Source organism: Pyrgilauda ruficollis, unplaced genomic scaffold (assembly GCF_017590135.1).
Source record: "Pyrgilauda ruficollis isolate IOZ18807 unplaced genomic scaffold, ASM1759013v1 scaffold26, whole genome shotgun sequence".
NCBI lineage: Eukaryota > Metazoa > Chordata > Aves > Passeriformes > Passeridae > Pyrgilauda > Pyrgilauda ruficollis.
In genome coordinates, this window is record NW_024523933.1 from 9,068,451 (window position 1) to 9,081,965 (window position 13,515).

General features: G+C 36.9%; 1 protein-coding gene across 1 annotated transcript in view; it reads left to right on the plus strand.

Moving 5' to 3' along the window:
* GPC5 (glypican 5) overlaps positions 1-13,515 on the plus strand; it is a gene marked incomplete at its 3' end in the record, with an annotated part of 189,856 nt that overhangs the window by 117,809 nt on the left and 58,532 nt on the right. Inside the window, 1 exon segment of the mRNA XM_041471253.1 lies at positions 4,199-4,211. Within this exon segment, the coding sequence (XP_041327187.1) occupies positions 4,199-4,211 (13 nt within the window).

The following is a 13,515-nucleotide window of genomic DNA, read 5'->3' on the forward strand; positions in this document are numbered from 1 at the left end:
TTACATTTTGTAGTTCTATTTTGATGAATGTTCTATAGATTTTTATGTGTACAGATTGGTATTTTTAGTGTCATTTATATAATACAGATAATAAAAATTTGATCCTCATATAGTTTAATTAATGCATTAAAAATTGGTTCATTCATTATTTTTTTCTAGAAACAAATATTATTCTTTACAGTTTTATAAAACATTTCTTGGTGCTTTTGTAGTCAAAAGAATCATTAGATCCTCTCTAATGAAGTAAAACTAATCTGCCATTTAGAACTGTTAGTCTATGAGCATGTACTTCAAAATATAATTTTGCCCTTCTTAATAAAAGTTATGGTTTCTTATCTTCTTTAGCAGCTCAGCTTCTCCTTGTATGCCTCTAAAATTATGTGATTGGAAGCACAAATTGTCTTATATTCATTAAAATTACTATTTTTTTTTCTATTTCCAATGTAACACTGCATTTCTAGGGTCAAAGTTTTTTAGCACTAGTCCACATGTGGGCTCTTAGGAAAATTCGGCTGCATTAATGAAGACTGTGAATTTAGAAATCAGGGATGTTAGCTCATTTTTTTTTCTCAGTTCATTGAATAACCCAAACTGAAGCTACTTATTTCAGAAGAAATTTTAATTTTTAAAGTGTAGTATTCCACACAGAAATTTAATGAGGCAGCCCAGTTAATGCCTACCTACTATGAGTGCTTCTGTGACAACTCTCTGTGAAAAAAGACTGAAGCAAAACCCAGTGAAAAGGATACAGGTACACCCATGTATGCCATGCTGCAGCCTTAGTAAATGATCCAGTCAAGCACTAATGTGAATAGTCACATCCAAATCTGAAAGGCTTTCATGCTCATGGAGCACCTAAGATATCAGAAATTATTATAACAGATCAAAGCAGCTGAAATAAATTGTTACAGTCATGCAACAGAAGACTGTGCAGATTCTTCCTAAAAATATGCTTTATACATATGAGACAGAGAGAGGAAATAGGAAGCATAAAAGCCAGTCCAATCTCACAGTGAGTTGTCTTCCTTTCAGAGTAAACAAGATATCTCTGCTGCCAGCAAGACCTTCCTTCAAACTTTATGCATATTTGAGAAGATCCCTTGGTTGGAGGGGTTGCGTTCTAGTGTACTGCTGTGTAATAAGACGTAGCTTCTCTTCCTTAGTCTGAGGAGTGAATCTCTGTCATGTTAAACACATTTGTGTCTTACGTTAGTAAGAGCTTGCCATGCTGAAACTTGTGTTATTCCTGATCTTACACACTCCGGGTATTTGTGTGAAGAAATGCATGTCTGAATGGGCCTCTTGGCCTCTTTTTCAGTGAAGAGATAAATGAACCCTTGTAGGATGCAATTAGTTTAGTCTTCCAAATAGCTGGATAGAACTTCCTATAAGAACTTTTTCTCCCCTTTGTAAAGGGTATCAGTCTAAAAGTACTGGTAGAATTTATGTTATAGAATGTTAAAATACCTAGTAACTCAAGCTAATACAGAGTATCTATGCTGAGACAAAAAACCAAAATAACCTCAAGACTAAATATTACAGGTGGTAAACTGATCCAGAGCAGCTATGTCTAAGTGTTTGTGATATTTCACTTGAAAACTAGGTACCCATATTTATCCATATACTGCATGTAATATCATATAATACTGTTGATCTGTTTTTGCTAGTACTGGTCTTCTGGTCTAAGTGATGTATTAGGCTCACTGAGCTAAACTGTATAAATTAATTACACAAGAAAAAGCATCAGTCTAATTCTTCCTCAGTACTATAGGTCAAGGATGGAACATATTCTTGAATAAGGCACCAAACCTTGCATTTCACATAGTTTCTCAAAGTTTCAGTTTAAATGTAAGATGAAGTTGGGAACAGATTTGGAGAGAAGTAGAGTGTTTATGAAAAGAAGATTAACTTTAATTTTCCCTGTTTCCTTAGCCTGTTTTCACTGTGGGTGATATTGTGCTGTCTAGAACTCCAAGTTTTAAGTCTTCATCCACAGAATCACAGAATTACAGAATGGGTCAGGTCGGATGGCACCACAGGGGTACCTCTGGTCCAGCCTCCCTGCTCAAGCAGGGTCCTCCCAGAGCACATGACACAGGATTGTGTCCAGACAGTTCTTGAATATCTCTAGTGAGGGAGACTCCACAATCTCTCTGGGCAAGGTTCAGTTCTTACAAACAGTTATTATAAACTGTTATTAACAGTTCTTAAAGTAGTTCTTATAAAGTGCTATAAAAACCTGTGTGTTCGTGTCATTTTTGCAAATATGACAATATTTGAGAGATGCTTATGTTCCTGTATAAAATAGGTTCCCAGCAATCATTGTTTTAATATCCCTCACTCACATACCCTGATGTCTTTAAAACATCTGAATCACACATTAGTACAACAGTTATAGATTAAGTAACATGTTTTATGTTACATGTCATAAAAATACATTTTTTCATTGTTTAGTTAAGTATTTCTGGAATCTGCAAAGCAGGGCAGACAGCTAATATTATTCAGCACAAACACTAAAACAACATGCTCTTTTCTACTTAAGGAAGAAAAGTATATAAGCAGTGCCTCCTGAAATCCTTGAACAGAAGATGTTTAAAATAAGTAAAAACTAATTTAAAAATCCTAACAATGTTTTTGATATAAGGATGTCTCATCTTGCAGTGAAAAGTATTAAACATTGTCAGTTAACACATTGCAATTTCTGAATGGTTGAAGAACAACACTGAATGGTGCTGCCGGGCTAGACAGCAGCTAATGGAGAAAGGTATCATTGTAAAGGGTTTTTGAACAAGAATGTCTAAATAAATATAACTGGCCCTGGATGACATATATTTCTAGTACAGGAAGGTTTTTACTATGATCAAGCCCAACAAAATCTCAGATTAGAAAGACTGCCGTTCAGCCTTTTGACAGCAGACACTGTATTTGCAGAGATTCACAGTAATAATTTAATTTCAAATAAATATTTTAATATAGAGAGAATTAGTTTTTCAAACAAGAATTTTTTACCAATCAGTTCAAGAGCTGATAGCTAGGCTCTGCTCCCTCTCTGTAATTTTAATTGCTTGGTAAAGGAATATATTTATAGTGAAAAAGAGTTTAATCAAACAGCCAGAAGTTGTTTATTTCCCTTGACACCTGTGAAGAATTTAAAATGAAAATTATTTCAGCTTATGTTTCAGTCAATATATTTAATTCTTTTGTATTCATATGTTAACAATGCCATGTTTGAGTGTACAAGGAAGTGTACAACTTCATTTTTTTGGGGTGAGATTCAACTGACATCTATAGCTGTGCAAACATAGGCATCTGATTTGGACTTTTTGAGTCTGTGAGTCAGTGGAGTGAGCCACATCCTACTTAGTGCTAGTGGACTGGCTGTTTCTAGCCTCTGAAATCACTTGGGAGTATGCAGCACGGAGTGATTGCATAGCTTAGATCATATGAGTCTTGTCCTCAAGAACATGTAAGTCTGATGGTAAAACATTTGCACCCTGAGGGAAGATTGTCATGGTTTAACCCCAGCCAGCAGCTGAGTTCCATGCAGCCACTTGCTCATCACCTCAACAGCAGGAGTGGGACAGAATCAGAAGGGTAAAAGCTAGAAAACTCAGGGGTAGAGATAAAGACAGTTTAGTAGAGAAAGCAAAAGTCACACACACAAGCAAAGCAAAAGAAGGAATTAATTAACTGCTTTTTGTGGGCAGGCAGGTGTTCAGCCTTCTCCAGGAGAGCAGGACCCCATCACATGTTAACAGTGTCTTGGGAAGACTAAACTTCATCTCTCCAAAAATCCCCCCTTCCTTCTTCTTCCCCCCCCACTCTACATACTGAGCATGATGTCCTGTGGTCTGGAATATCCCTTTGGGTCCCCTGTCCTGGCTGTCTCCTGCCAACTTCTCATGCACCCCCAACTTCCTTGCCATCATGGCAGTACAAAAAGCAGAAAAGGCCTTGACTCTGTATGAACCCTGCTCAGCAATAACAAACACATCTCTATATTATCAACCCTGTGTAGCACAAATCCAAAACATGGCCCCATACCAGCCACTGTGAAGAAAAATAGCTCTACTCCAGTTAAAACCACAATTCAGAGCATAGTTCACAGCCACCAAAAGGAAAGTACAGAAATGGGTCCCTTCTAACCTGTGCCTCAGGGATCTGTATTTACAAGTGCACCACTGTGCACCACCCTTAGATGTTATCAGAAGGTAAAAATACCCCAAGTTTCCTGGACTCCAGCTAGAGCTCATTGATTTGCTGTTCCCTGCTGCCTTCCAGGTTCCTCTAGGCTCTGAATTCCTCTGTAGAGAGCGCCTGTGTGGCAGATGCCTCAGCAGTGCCATTGGAATGGTTCACAGTGGTAGGTGCAGCACACACGATGGGTCAAGCAGATGCTCACGACAAGAAAAACTCTGGTCTCAGCTGTGTACAGAAATTGTACTGGAATACATGAAGAGAAGCCATATGTAAAAAGATCATACAGTTGTTCAGATGAGCAGTTTTCTCTAATAATTGCATCAATCCCCAAAACATTTTAACTGTTTGGGATTTACACTGCCTTTTTTCCCCCCCCTTTTTCAAAAGTATTAAATAGATCTTGAATAAAATAGACTATCATTTCATAGAAACAGAACAAAATCTTTCTCAGAACAACTCATGTCCTAGAAAAACATCTCCTAGTAGTGTAGGCAGTGTATGAAGTTAATTTTTCTCATTTATATGTATGATTGTAATAATTCTGAACTTATGCATTTAAACTTGTGTGGATGTGAGAATAATGCTCCATCACCTTCACCTGTCTTCTGGCAATTAAGAGGTACAGATACATACTGTAATTATGTTGTAGGGAATTTTGTCAGAGAAAATACATTCTGTATTTTCAAGAAATCAGAGGCATAGTCTTTGTGGGTTTTTTTAAATCTTATTTGTGTCTTACATTATCTTGCTACTACTTCAAATTTCTTTAAAAATAATTCATTATAAAAAAATTGCAGAACTGTAGTCATGATGCATATGCAAAAGCACTTAGGAGAAGTCAGCTTTAGTTTCCAGCACCTCTAATAGTAACTTTAGTTTACATTTCATTACATTATTCCGATCAAAAAAACCCAAAAAATTGGAGGGGCCTATATTAATACTTGTTGAACTGCACCAAGTCTGATTAGCCCATGATCAATTACCTGTGTTCAAAGGTGCCTTCCCCCCCCCCCCCCCCCCCCCCCCCACCACGTGTTCACAGCATTGCAAAGTGAAACAGCAAAAGGAGAAAGCTCCCTTGTTTTGGTGGTCCTGCGGAGAGAGCTCTCCTGTCTGTTGCTGTATCCTGCGTTGCCACCCAGTGGAGAAGAGTGTAACTTCTCCTGGTCACAATCCAAAGGTGAGAAGCTTTATCACAGAATCATAGATTGTCCTGAGTTGGAAGGGACCCACAAGGATCATCGAGTCCAACTCCTGGTCCTGTGCAGGACACTCCAAGAATCACATAGTGTGCCCAAGAGTGTTGTCCTAACACTCCTTGAACTCTGGTGCTGTGACCACTTCTTACCCCCTGCACAGCAGCCCTTTATTCTGCAAGCAAATACTTGAGGGTGGTCTTTTTGGGAAAACAGATTGCTTTTGTTGTTTTCACTTGCTCTGGTGTTTGCCCCTTCTCTGTACATATTTGCTGAGTTTGGCCGGTGTGCTAAGGCCACATAACATGGAACAATGATGTACTTCCATTTACATTAATGTAAAAACTGATCAACGTGACACTGGATCAGAGCTGTGATTTACAACAGTGCCTCATATTTTTGGAAAAAATTATCTTATTTTCGACTTCCTTTAAGTTATGCCACGTGCTGTTAAAATCTCTTTTAACACAAACATCTTTTAGCCTTAGCTATGTTTAAACAAGCAGCTCACAACTTTGAGGAAAGAAAAACAAACCACCCAAACTCCAAACCTGTTTTTCACTTCATAATACTGAATTTTCTGACTCATTCTGTACTTATTTCATCGAAGTGTTTGCAACTGCTGTACAAAGCTAATATAGGCAAGTTTTGGCAGCCGCTGGTATTTAAGTAGTGTATCATAAGGAAATACTGTGAGTATTTAGCAAAAGGAGGACAGAAGAGAAAGTTGAATTAGAGTACAGAAAAAAAAAGGAAGTGCACTGGTGGACTCTGAGGAAGAGAGATATATGGATGGATAGAAGACAGTGACTAATAGCTTCTGTGTCAGAAGCAATCCCTTAACAGCCGTCACTTTGCCCTGGTCCACAACCCCAGCAGTGTCCAGAGGAGACCAATTACAAATGGAGAAAGATATCTGGTAAATCCTTTGGTTTTGGAAGTCTGTAGTAGGCTGTTGCTGTGACAAAAGCCAAGTTACCAAGCAAACAATCTTAAAGAATGCTTCCTTTCTTTAGAAAGATTAAAAGCAACAGAAGCTCAATGTCTTCAATTGATCCTCATATTTTCAGCTGAAAAGAACCCTCCTTATCTAGTCTGCTACCTGGTATCTCAAATTTTTAGTTTCTTCCCCCAAAGACTTTTTCAATTGTGGGAAGGAGAGGAGGGCTGATTTTGCCCACAAATCACTCATGGAGGGTTAAAACTTCTTGTGAGATATTCTGTTTCTTTAAAGCCCTCTTAACATTAGCATTCTCCTTTTATCAGTCTTTTACTCGTGAAACCAGGTTGTAGCAGATAAGGCAGAAACTTGGGAGGATATAAAAACTATGTCTCTGTATTTTTCTCATTGTCTGCAGTGTGATTAAAAAAAACCAAAAAATATGCTATTATTTATAATTTTCAAGGTAAAAATATGCATAAACTGCTGCAGTTCAGGATTCCGATGGGAAGAAGAAAGACAATATTTTTTCACCTTGTGTGTAGAATTTCTTTTGTTAGTCTGGTCTCAGAAGCACAGAAAAGCTTGCTTTAGGAAAGGAATATATAGGAATATTAGGAAAGGAATAATACCTCTGGAATTGCTGGTACAAGTTCTGTAACAAGTCAAGGCCCTAGATTAGTATATTCAGGACACTGGCAAGCTAAGTAGTGTTTCCAATGGCTGATATTTCACTAATTTTTGTAGCAGCCTATTCCGATGTTCAGCTGCTTTTTCTTTCCATATGTCTAGACAGCATTTCCCATGAGCAACTTGTGCATGTTAGCTCTTGTTCCATCACTGTGCATCCTTATGAAAAGATTATACCCTCCTTCTCTGTACCTATAATTAGTTATTTTTATAAATTGTGTGGGGAGATCCCCCTTATTCAGTCTTTCCCAGGCTGAATAAACACAATTCATGCATCCTCTCTTTATATGTCAAGTTCTCCAATTCTCTTAATATCTTGGTGTTATCTTAATGGATTCACTTTTCTTTTCAGGTCCATAAAGGCCCATATATAGCTGTGACATTTGCAATTACAGTTTTGGTTTGTGTTATATCCTTTTTTTCTTCCCTTCAATGCTCTGTCTTAAGTGTAGGTTGGGCAAGGTAACAAAAACACACTCTGAAATTCTCTGCTCATCCTTAAAATGACGTCTGTCACTTTGGGTATAGATTTGAGTATTTTTCTAAGATCAATCATTTTATTATTCTATTTTATTTATTTTCTGGAACTAGTTACATCATTATTCAGCCTTCAGACTATTTTTATTCTTATATATTCTTTAAGATTGTATCCTGTACAATCAAAGGTGTGCAAATTGTGGCCAGATATTATTAATGTTTGATATACAGGTGTATATAACAAATGATTAATAGAAAAATAAACAGTCAACAGCTACGATTGGGGAGAGTTTTCAGACTAGATAAAAAAATCCCACCTATTTTAAATCTTGAATATATGTGCAGAAACTGGAGAGGGATTAATTTCTCCTAAATTATGGACTTTTTACTTTCTTTTTACTTGAAGAATCAGATATAGCAGCATTTTAATTTGTATCAGGAGTGTGCTTTTGACATAAATCTCTCAGTCATCTCTAGTTACTTCAGTTCATATTGTGAAATAGTCTTGGGCCAAATAAAGGGGATTCCTTTTAGATGAAACTAAACAGTAAGGCGTGCCTGAAGATCATATCTAACACAGCCTTACTACTAATGGGCATTCAGTCTCTTGGGATTAAAATAGATCTAATCAAGTATTCTCTCTCCCACAGATATCTGTAGTGTAGATATTGAGCCCTAAGTATCAAGTTCTGACATAAAAAAAAAAACAAACAAAAAAAAAAAAAAACAACAAACTGTCATCAAGTTCTGACATAAAAAACAAACAAACAAAAAAAAAAAAAAACAAACTGTAAATTAGTGGTTACATAATTTAGCTACTTGCTAATATTGGACACAACTTGGCTTGTTATGGCTCACCACAGGGAGCTGTGCGTGTGTGTTGGAGGAAAGGAGACTGGTAGGAAAAGAAATGTACAAAACCTGGTAAACCTGGGCACATGAGGTGAATAGTCTGGATTTCAATTTAAAAAAAAAAAAAAAGGAAGGTCAACATGTGATATATTTGTATTCAGCCTATATTGCCTGTTCATTATTTTAAGACTCATTACTTTAATGGATTATATAACAATTAGCATTCTTTTTTTAAAAAGAACCTTGTTGACGCTTGTATTGAGAAGGGAATTGTTAAATTATGTGCTTGATATAAAGGCTTGTGATTGTTTGAAATAATTATGTTTATAGCAACACAAATCTCTAATGAGGCATGATGAACTGGGGCATCTACTTCAATGGAGGAAAATAAAGTGAAACACTTTTCCTCCAAACAGAGTACATGCTCTGTTGTTTCAGTGGGACAATCATCATGTACAAAGCAGTGTATTGGGATGTTTTTCAGCCTTAATTGCCCTGTCAGTTACAATTAGAGGTGTTAATGTAACTGTGAAATGCTACAAATTACTTGTAGCTTTTGCTCCTTATGCATTCTCAGGCTGTCTTGCACAAAAGGGTATCAGAATGACTGAGATCTCTTGCTGAGCCTGTTATTAAGGTTTCCTTGTTCTGCTCCCTGGGTACAGTTATTCACTCAGTGTGGATTCAGTATTATGGGTGTAAAGATGCCTGTAGCAGAATGGATCCTTTTAACATAAAGGGAAAAACGTTCGTGTATTAGGCATTTCTTCTGAAATATCTGGAGCTATAACAGCAATTTTTATAGCTGTACTGGTTAAAAAATTACAAGTTTTGCAACCAAAGTTGTAATTGGCGTGAAATCATATAATTTTCAAGATCTTACAGGTGCTTACTGATTTATAGGGTTTCTACATTATTTTTTATTATACTTAAGGAGCAGATGTGTTTCAAAATCCTGCCAATATGGTTGTCTAGAACAAAGGGATTATCTCAGCAGAATGACACAGAAATTTTTGACTCTTGGAAGAAACATAACTTGAAAGGGGAGGTCTGAGGCCACTGTATTTGCTAGTCCTCTCATTCCATTAAGCAGTATCAAAATGTTGTTTGGGCCAACACTAATAAATAAACCAGAGGAGACAAATGAGCAATGTGATACTGTACTCTGTGATAGACAGAGAAAAGGAAGAAATGCAGAGGATTCACAGGAGGGTGGCCAGATGCTCTTGGTAGGTTAGATTTTATTTTTTTCCACTACTGAAAACTACTGAGTGCAGCAGTCATTCCGTGAACTAATAGACTTACTTCATCTTGTTTTGAAACAGCTGCTTTGCATTTCTGCAGTCTTAGAGATTGCATTGCTCTTTGAAAGGGCAAATGTCTCTGACAGTGGATTAAACTCCCTAGTGTTTACTTCAGAGCTGGAAAAAAACCTCACACTGCAGGATGGTTTTATCCTATTGCCTGAAATCTTGGAATACTGAATAAATTGTACACAGTCAGGGACACTTCAATTTCACCATCAAGAGATGGATGACTTGGTAAAGTGACAGATGTGTTCAGATTTCAAGTATATATACTGCTTAGTGAAGGAATTTAAAATACAACTCATCATTATTGTTTGTTTCTTTGGATTAAAAACTGATTACCGAAGCCCATTATTTATAAGGTAACATTTTAAATGGGATTAATCCAGATGAAATAGTTTCTCCTTAATATTTTTGTTCTTTACCTGTGCAGTACAAGCATCCTGGTAAAAGAAATGTAAATTTTAAAGACTGTAAAGCCTGCCTGTGCTTATAAGGGAAGATGTCAGTATCTGAAAATATTTTGAAAATAGGAGAAAAGTCTGCAAAGTCTTTATCAGTCTTCAAAGACATGAACAGTTTTCAAAAAGACTTTTTTAACTCTCTTGGAAATTATGAAATTTTGAGGGTAAACATGTTTTGTGTGTTAGGGAAGTTTTTATCCATTTTCCTCAGCAAAACAAGTTGGCAATTGGCTGAAATGACCCAGTGGTTAAAAAATGTAAATACATAATTGTTTACAGCAATTGTTTAAGCCATGAGAAATAATGATAGAACTGGCAACTACTAAGACTATTTTTTGCATAATGACAAGTATAGATTCAGAAATGTAATGACCCTGACTTATGCATCTGTATTCTTTGTGTGTGTGTCCTGACACATGTGGGATAGGAAAAAAGTCAAAGCATAAATGTATTCTCCAAGCAGACTAAAAAAATTTTAAAACCAGTGTGACATAGTATGTAAATGAAACCTAGGATGATACTTACCAAGAAAAACTTAATTAGATAAGTTTGTCAATCCCATATATACGTCCTTGTGTGTGTCGATTTAGCATATTAAGGACCAAGTAGCACATTTGTCAGTCTACAACATGTAATAATTGAAATTGGCTATATATTGTAACTTTTTATATCATAGTTTGATTTTCAGTACTTCTTAGCTGTAGGAAGTGTTTTGAGGGCTTGAATGCAACACTACCACTATCACCACAAATACAGATTATGAAATATTTTTCTTGCTGAAAGGAAATGTTTCTCAAATTGGAATCTCTGGCCTAGGGAGAAAAAGAAAACTGAACCTTTTTCTGTCTAAAATAACTTGGGGATGAGGCTTTCGTGTTTGCTACTTTACATTTCTAGTCTAGTCAGGGAAGTGGATTTAGAGCCTAAGAAAATAGATTTTTATTGCTGCCACAACATGGTGGATTATGTGCTTCAGTTCCTGGTCTGCAAACACTGGGAATAATGGAGCATGGTTTTAACCTGGGCTTTAGGCATCTGACTTTGGGCTTTTTCATAGGGTAATCTCCTAAACAGCAGCCAGAGCTGGACAGACTGCAAGAAGGTGATTGGGAAGCCCTGAGTTAAGCTTCTTCTCTAAGCAGCTCTTTTGGAGAAGCAGCCACCTTCCTCCCATGATAACATAGGAAGCCTTGCCCAAATCCTTCCGATTCATCTTTCTCTCAGGCTTCCTTTGCCTTGACTTTGTCATCTGCTTAACTCAGACAAGAAAAAGGCTTTTTTGGAAGGTAAATGCAGTCAGAGAAGTATTGCTAAAATCAAAGGAACTACTTATGTGTGTAACCCCCCACACGCAAAAAAAAGTACTTGGGAAGCTGGGGTGTTAGATAATGAAGTTTTTGAGGAATATGCTCTCTGTTTGGCAGAGTTATTTGTTCAATAAATAGTAACCAGACAGCATTACTTTTGCAATCAATAACTGTAGTATTTCTTCTCATGTTTGTGTTTAGATAAAAATGTATTTATGCCGAAGCTGTTGCAAAGAGTGACAGACTTTAAAAGTGGCATAGTCACTCAAATATTTCACATGTGCTTTTCACCAAAGGATGACAAGTTTTATTTTTGTATAAAGGCTCTTATGATAAACAGAAAGAACTCTGCTGCTGTATTTCATAGATATGGCTGATTTTTAAAAGAATTTTCAAATATATTTTCACATCAACATGCATAAACATAAAGACATTAATTCTTTTTATTTAACATTACTTGTTCAGATACTGGACAGTTACACTTGACCCATTTCTGATCTCTAGAGAAGAAGGTGATTAACTGCAGGTTTTGCTTCCCTTCTTCAGTGTAGCTATCTAGAAACAAGCTATAAAAAGGCCTATTCAAGGGAACGAAGGAAGGTCAGGCACTCAATCAGGCTGTAAGAGCTGGGGTTTCTCTAAGAATGGAAAATTTTTTCTATAAAATAATAACCTTTTCTGTAATAGTTTTTTCTATTATTAATATAAAATTAGCATAGGTTTTGTACAAGTCATTTAAATCTGTAATTCGACTATTACCTGCTGACAGAAAGAGCAGGTTAAGCTGTGGAAGACCAATAGCACCCTGAAATAGAATGGATGATGCAGCATTGGAGGTTTCTGGGTTTTGGGTATTTGTGTAGGATCCCCAGTGGCTCATGGAGTGAAGAATAACACTAAAATTTTTAAATTACCTTGGCATAGCATAGAAAACATCTGAAAAAAAAAATAATAGGGAAAGCTCCAATTAGCAATTGTAGATAGACAGAAAAAAATGTTGTGTGCTTACTGGGTGAACTGATTAGGTAGCAACTCTCCAAGGAAAGGTGAAGAAGCTGTGCTGCATCACAGTCAGGATGTATTCCAAGGGAGATGTGCTGTTGGAAAGGAGCATGTATCACAGGATGCCAAACAGTTGTGTATTTTCAACTCTGTCAGGGCAAAGGAAGGGTCAGCCAGAATAGCGTGGCCAGCAAGGGTAAGGAGGGCATGGAAAGAGCAAGTTCTTGCTGAGAGCTGTGTGACACAGTGTTCATAAAGCAACGTTGGGCTGTGGCACACTCAGAGAGTTTGGGGTCTGTTTAGTTTTTAGGTTTTTTGTGTCATTTTTTTATGATATTGGCATCATAATACTGACCAGTGTTGCTATAAAACAGAAAACAGGGCAGGATTATTATGGGAAAGATAGAGAAAGAAGTAACACTGCTCAGAGATAAATCATGATAGTTATGTCTGAGAAAATAATTGGTGATTTGTGGAGGCGTCACATATCTCAAGTCCATCTAATTTATTCTGGCAACACTCCATTTACTCCACATTAAATGAAGTGTCTCCATAATGGTATTAATAGGTAAGGGCATTCTCTCTCTGCAAAGGCTGAAGTCTTTTCTAATAATATGCACAACAGTAAAGGTGCAAAGTGCTGTATTTTGTATTTTTGCATAGGACAGAGAAGTCTTTATCTGATTTAGGATAAAAATTGTAGTTATTGCTTCACATTTCCTTTGGAAAAGAAAAAGCAAGCAGGAATCCTCCACTGTCAATGAAACCTGATGAACAGGACACAAAAGTCCTTTGAAGTCAGCCATGGTTTAGGGATTTTACAGTTATATAGCAGATGAGTATGCTGGGGTTGTCACGCAGTCATAGGATGGTTGCAGGGGCCTCTGGAGAACATTCAGTCTAGCTCGCTGCTGAGGGCAGGGTCACCTAAGGCTGGTTTCTCAGGGCTCTGTCCTGTCCCACATTTTCCTTAGTCTTTCTTTTGCTTATGATTCTCCTATAAAAATTTCACTTCTTATCCTTTGTGACTCTCTCCAGAGAGAGAGAGTCCAGATTTAACTCCAGGTGGGTTTTGACTTG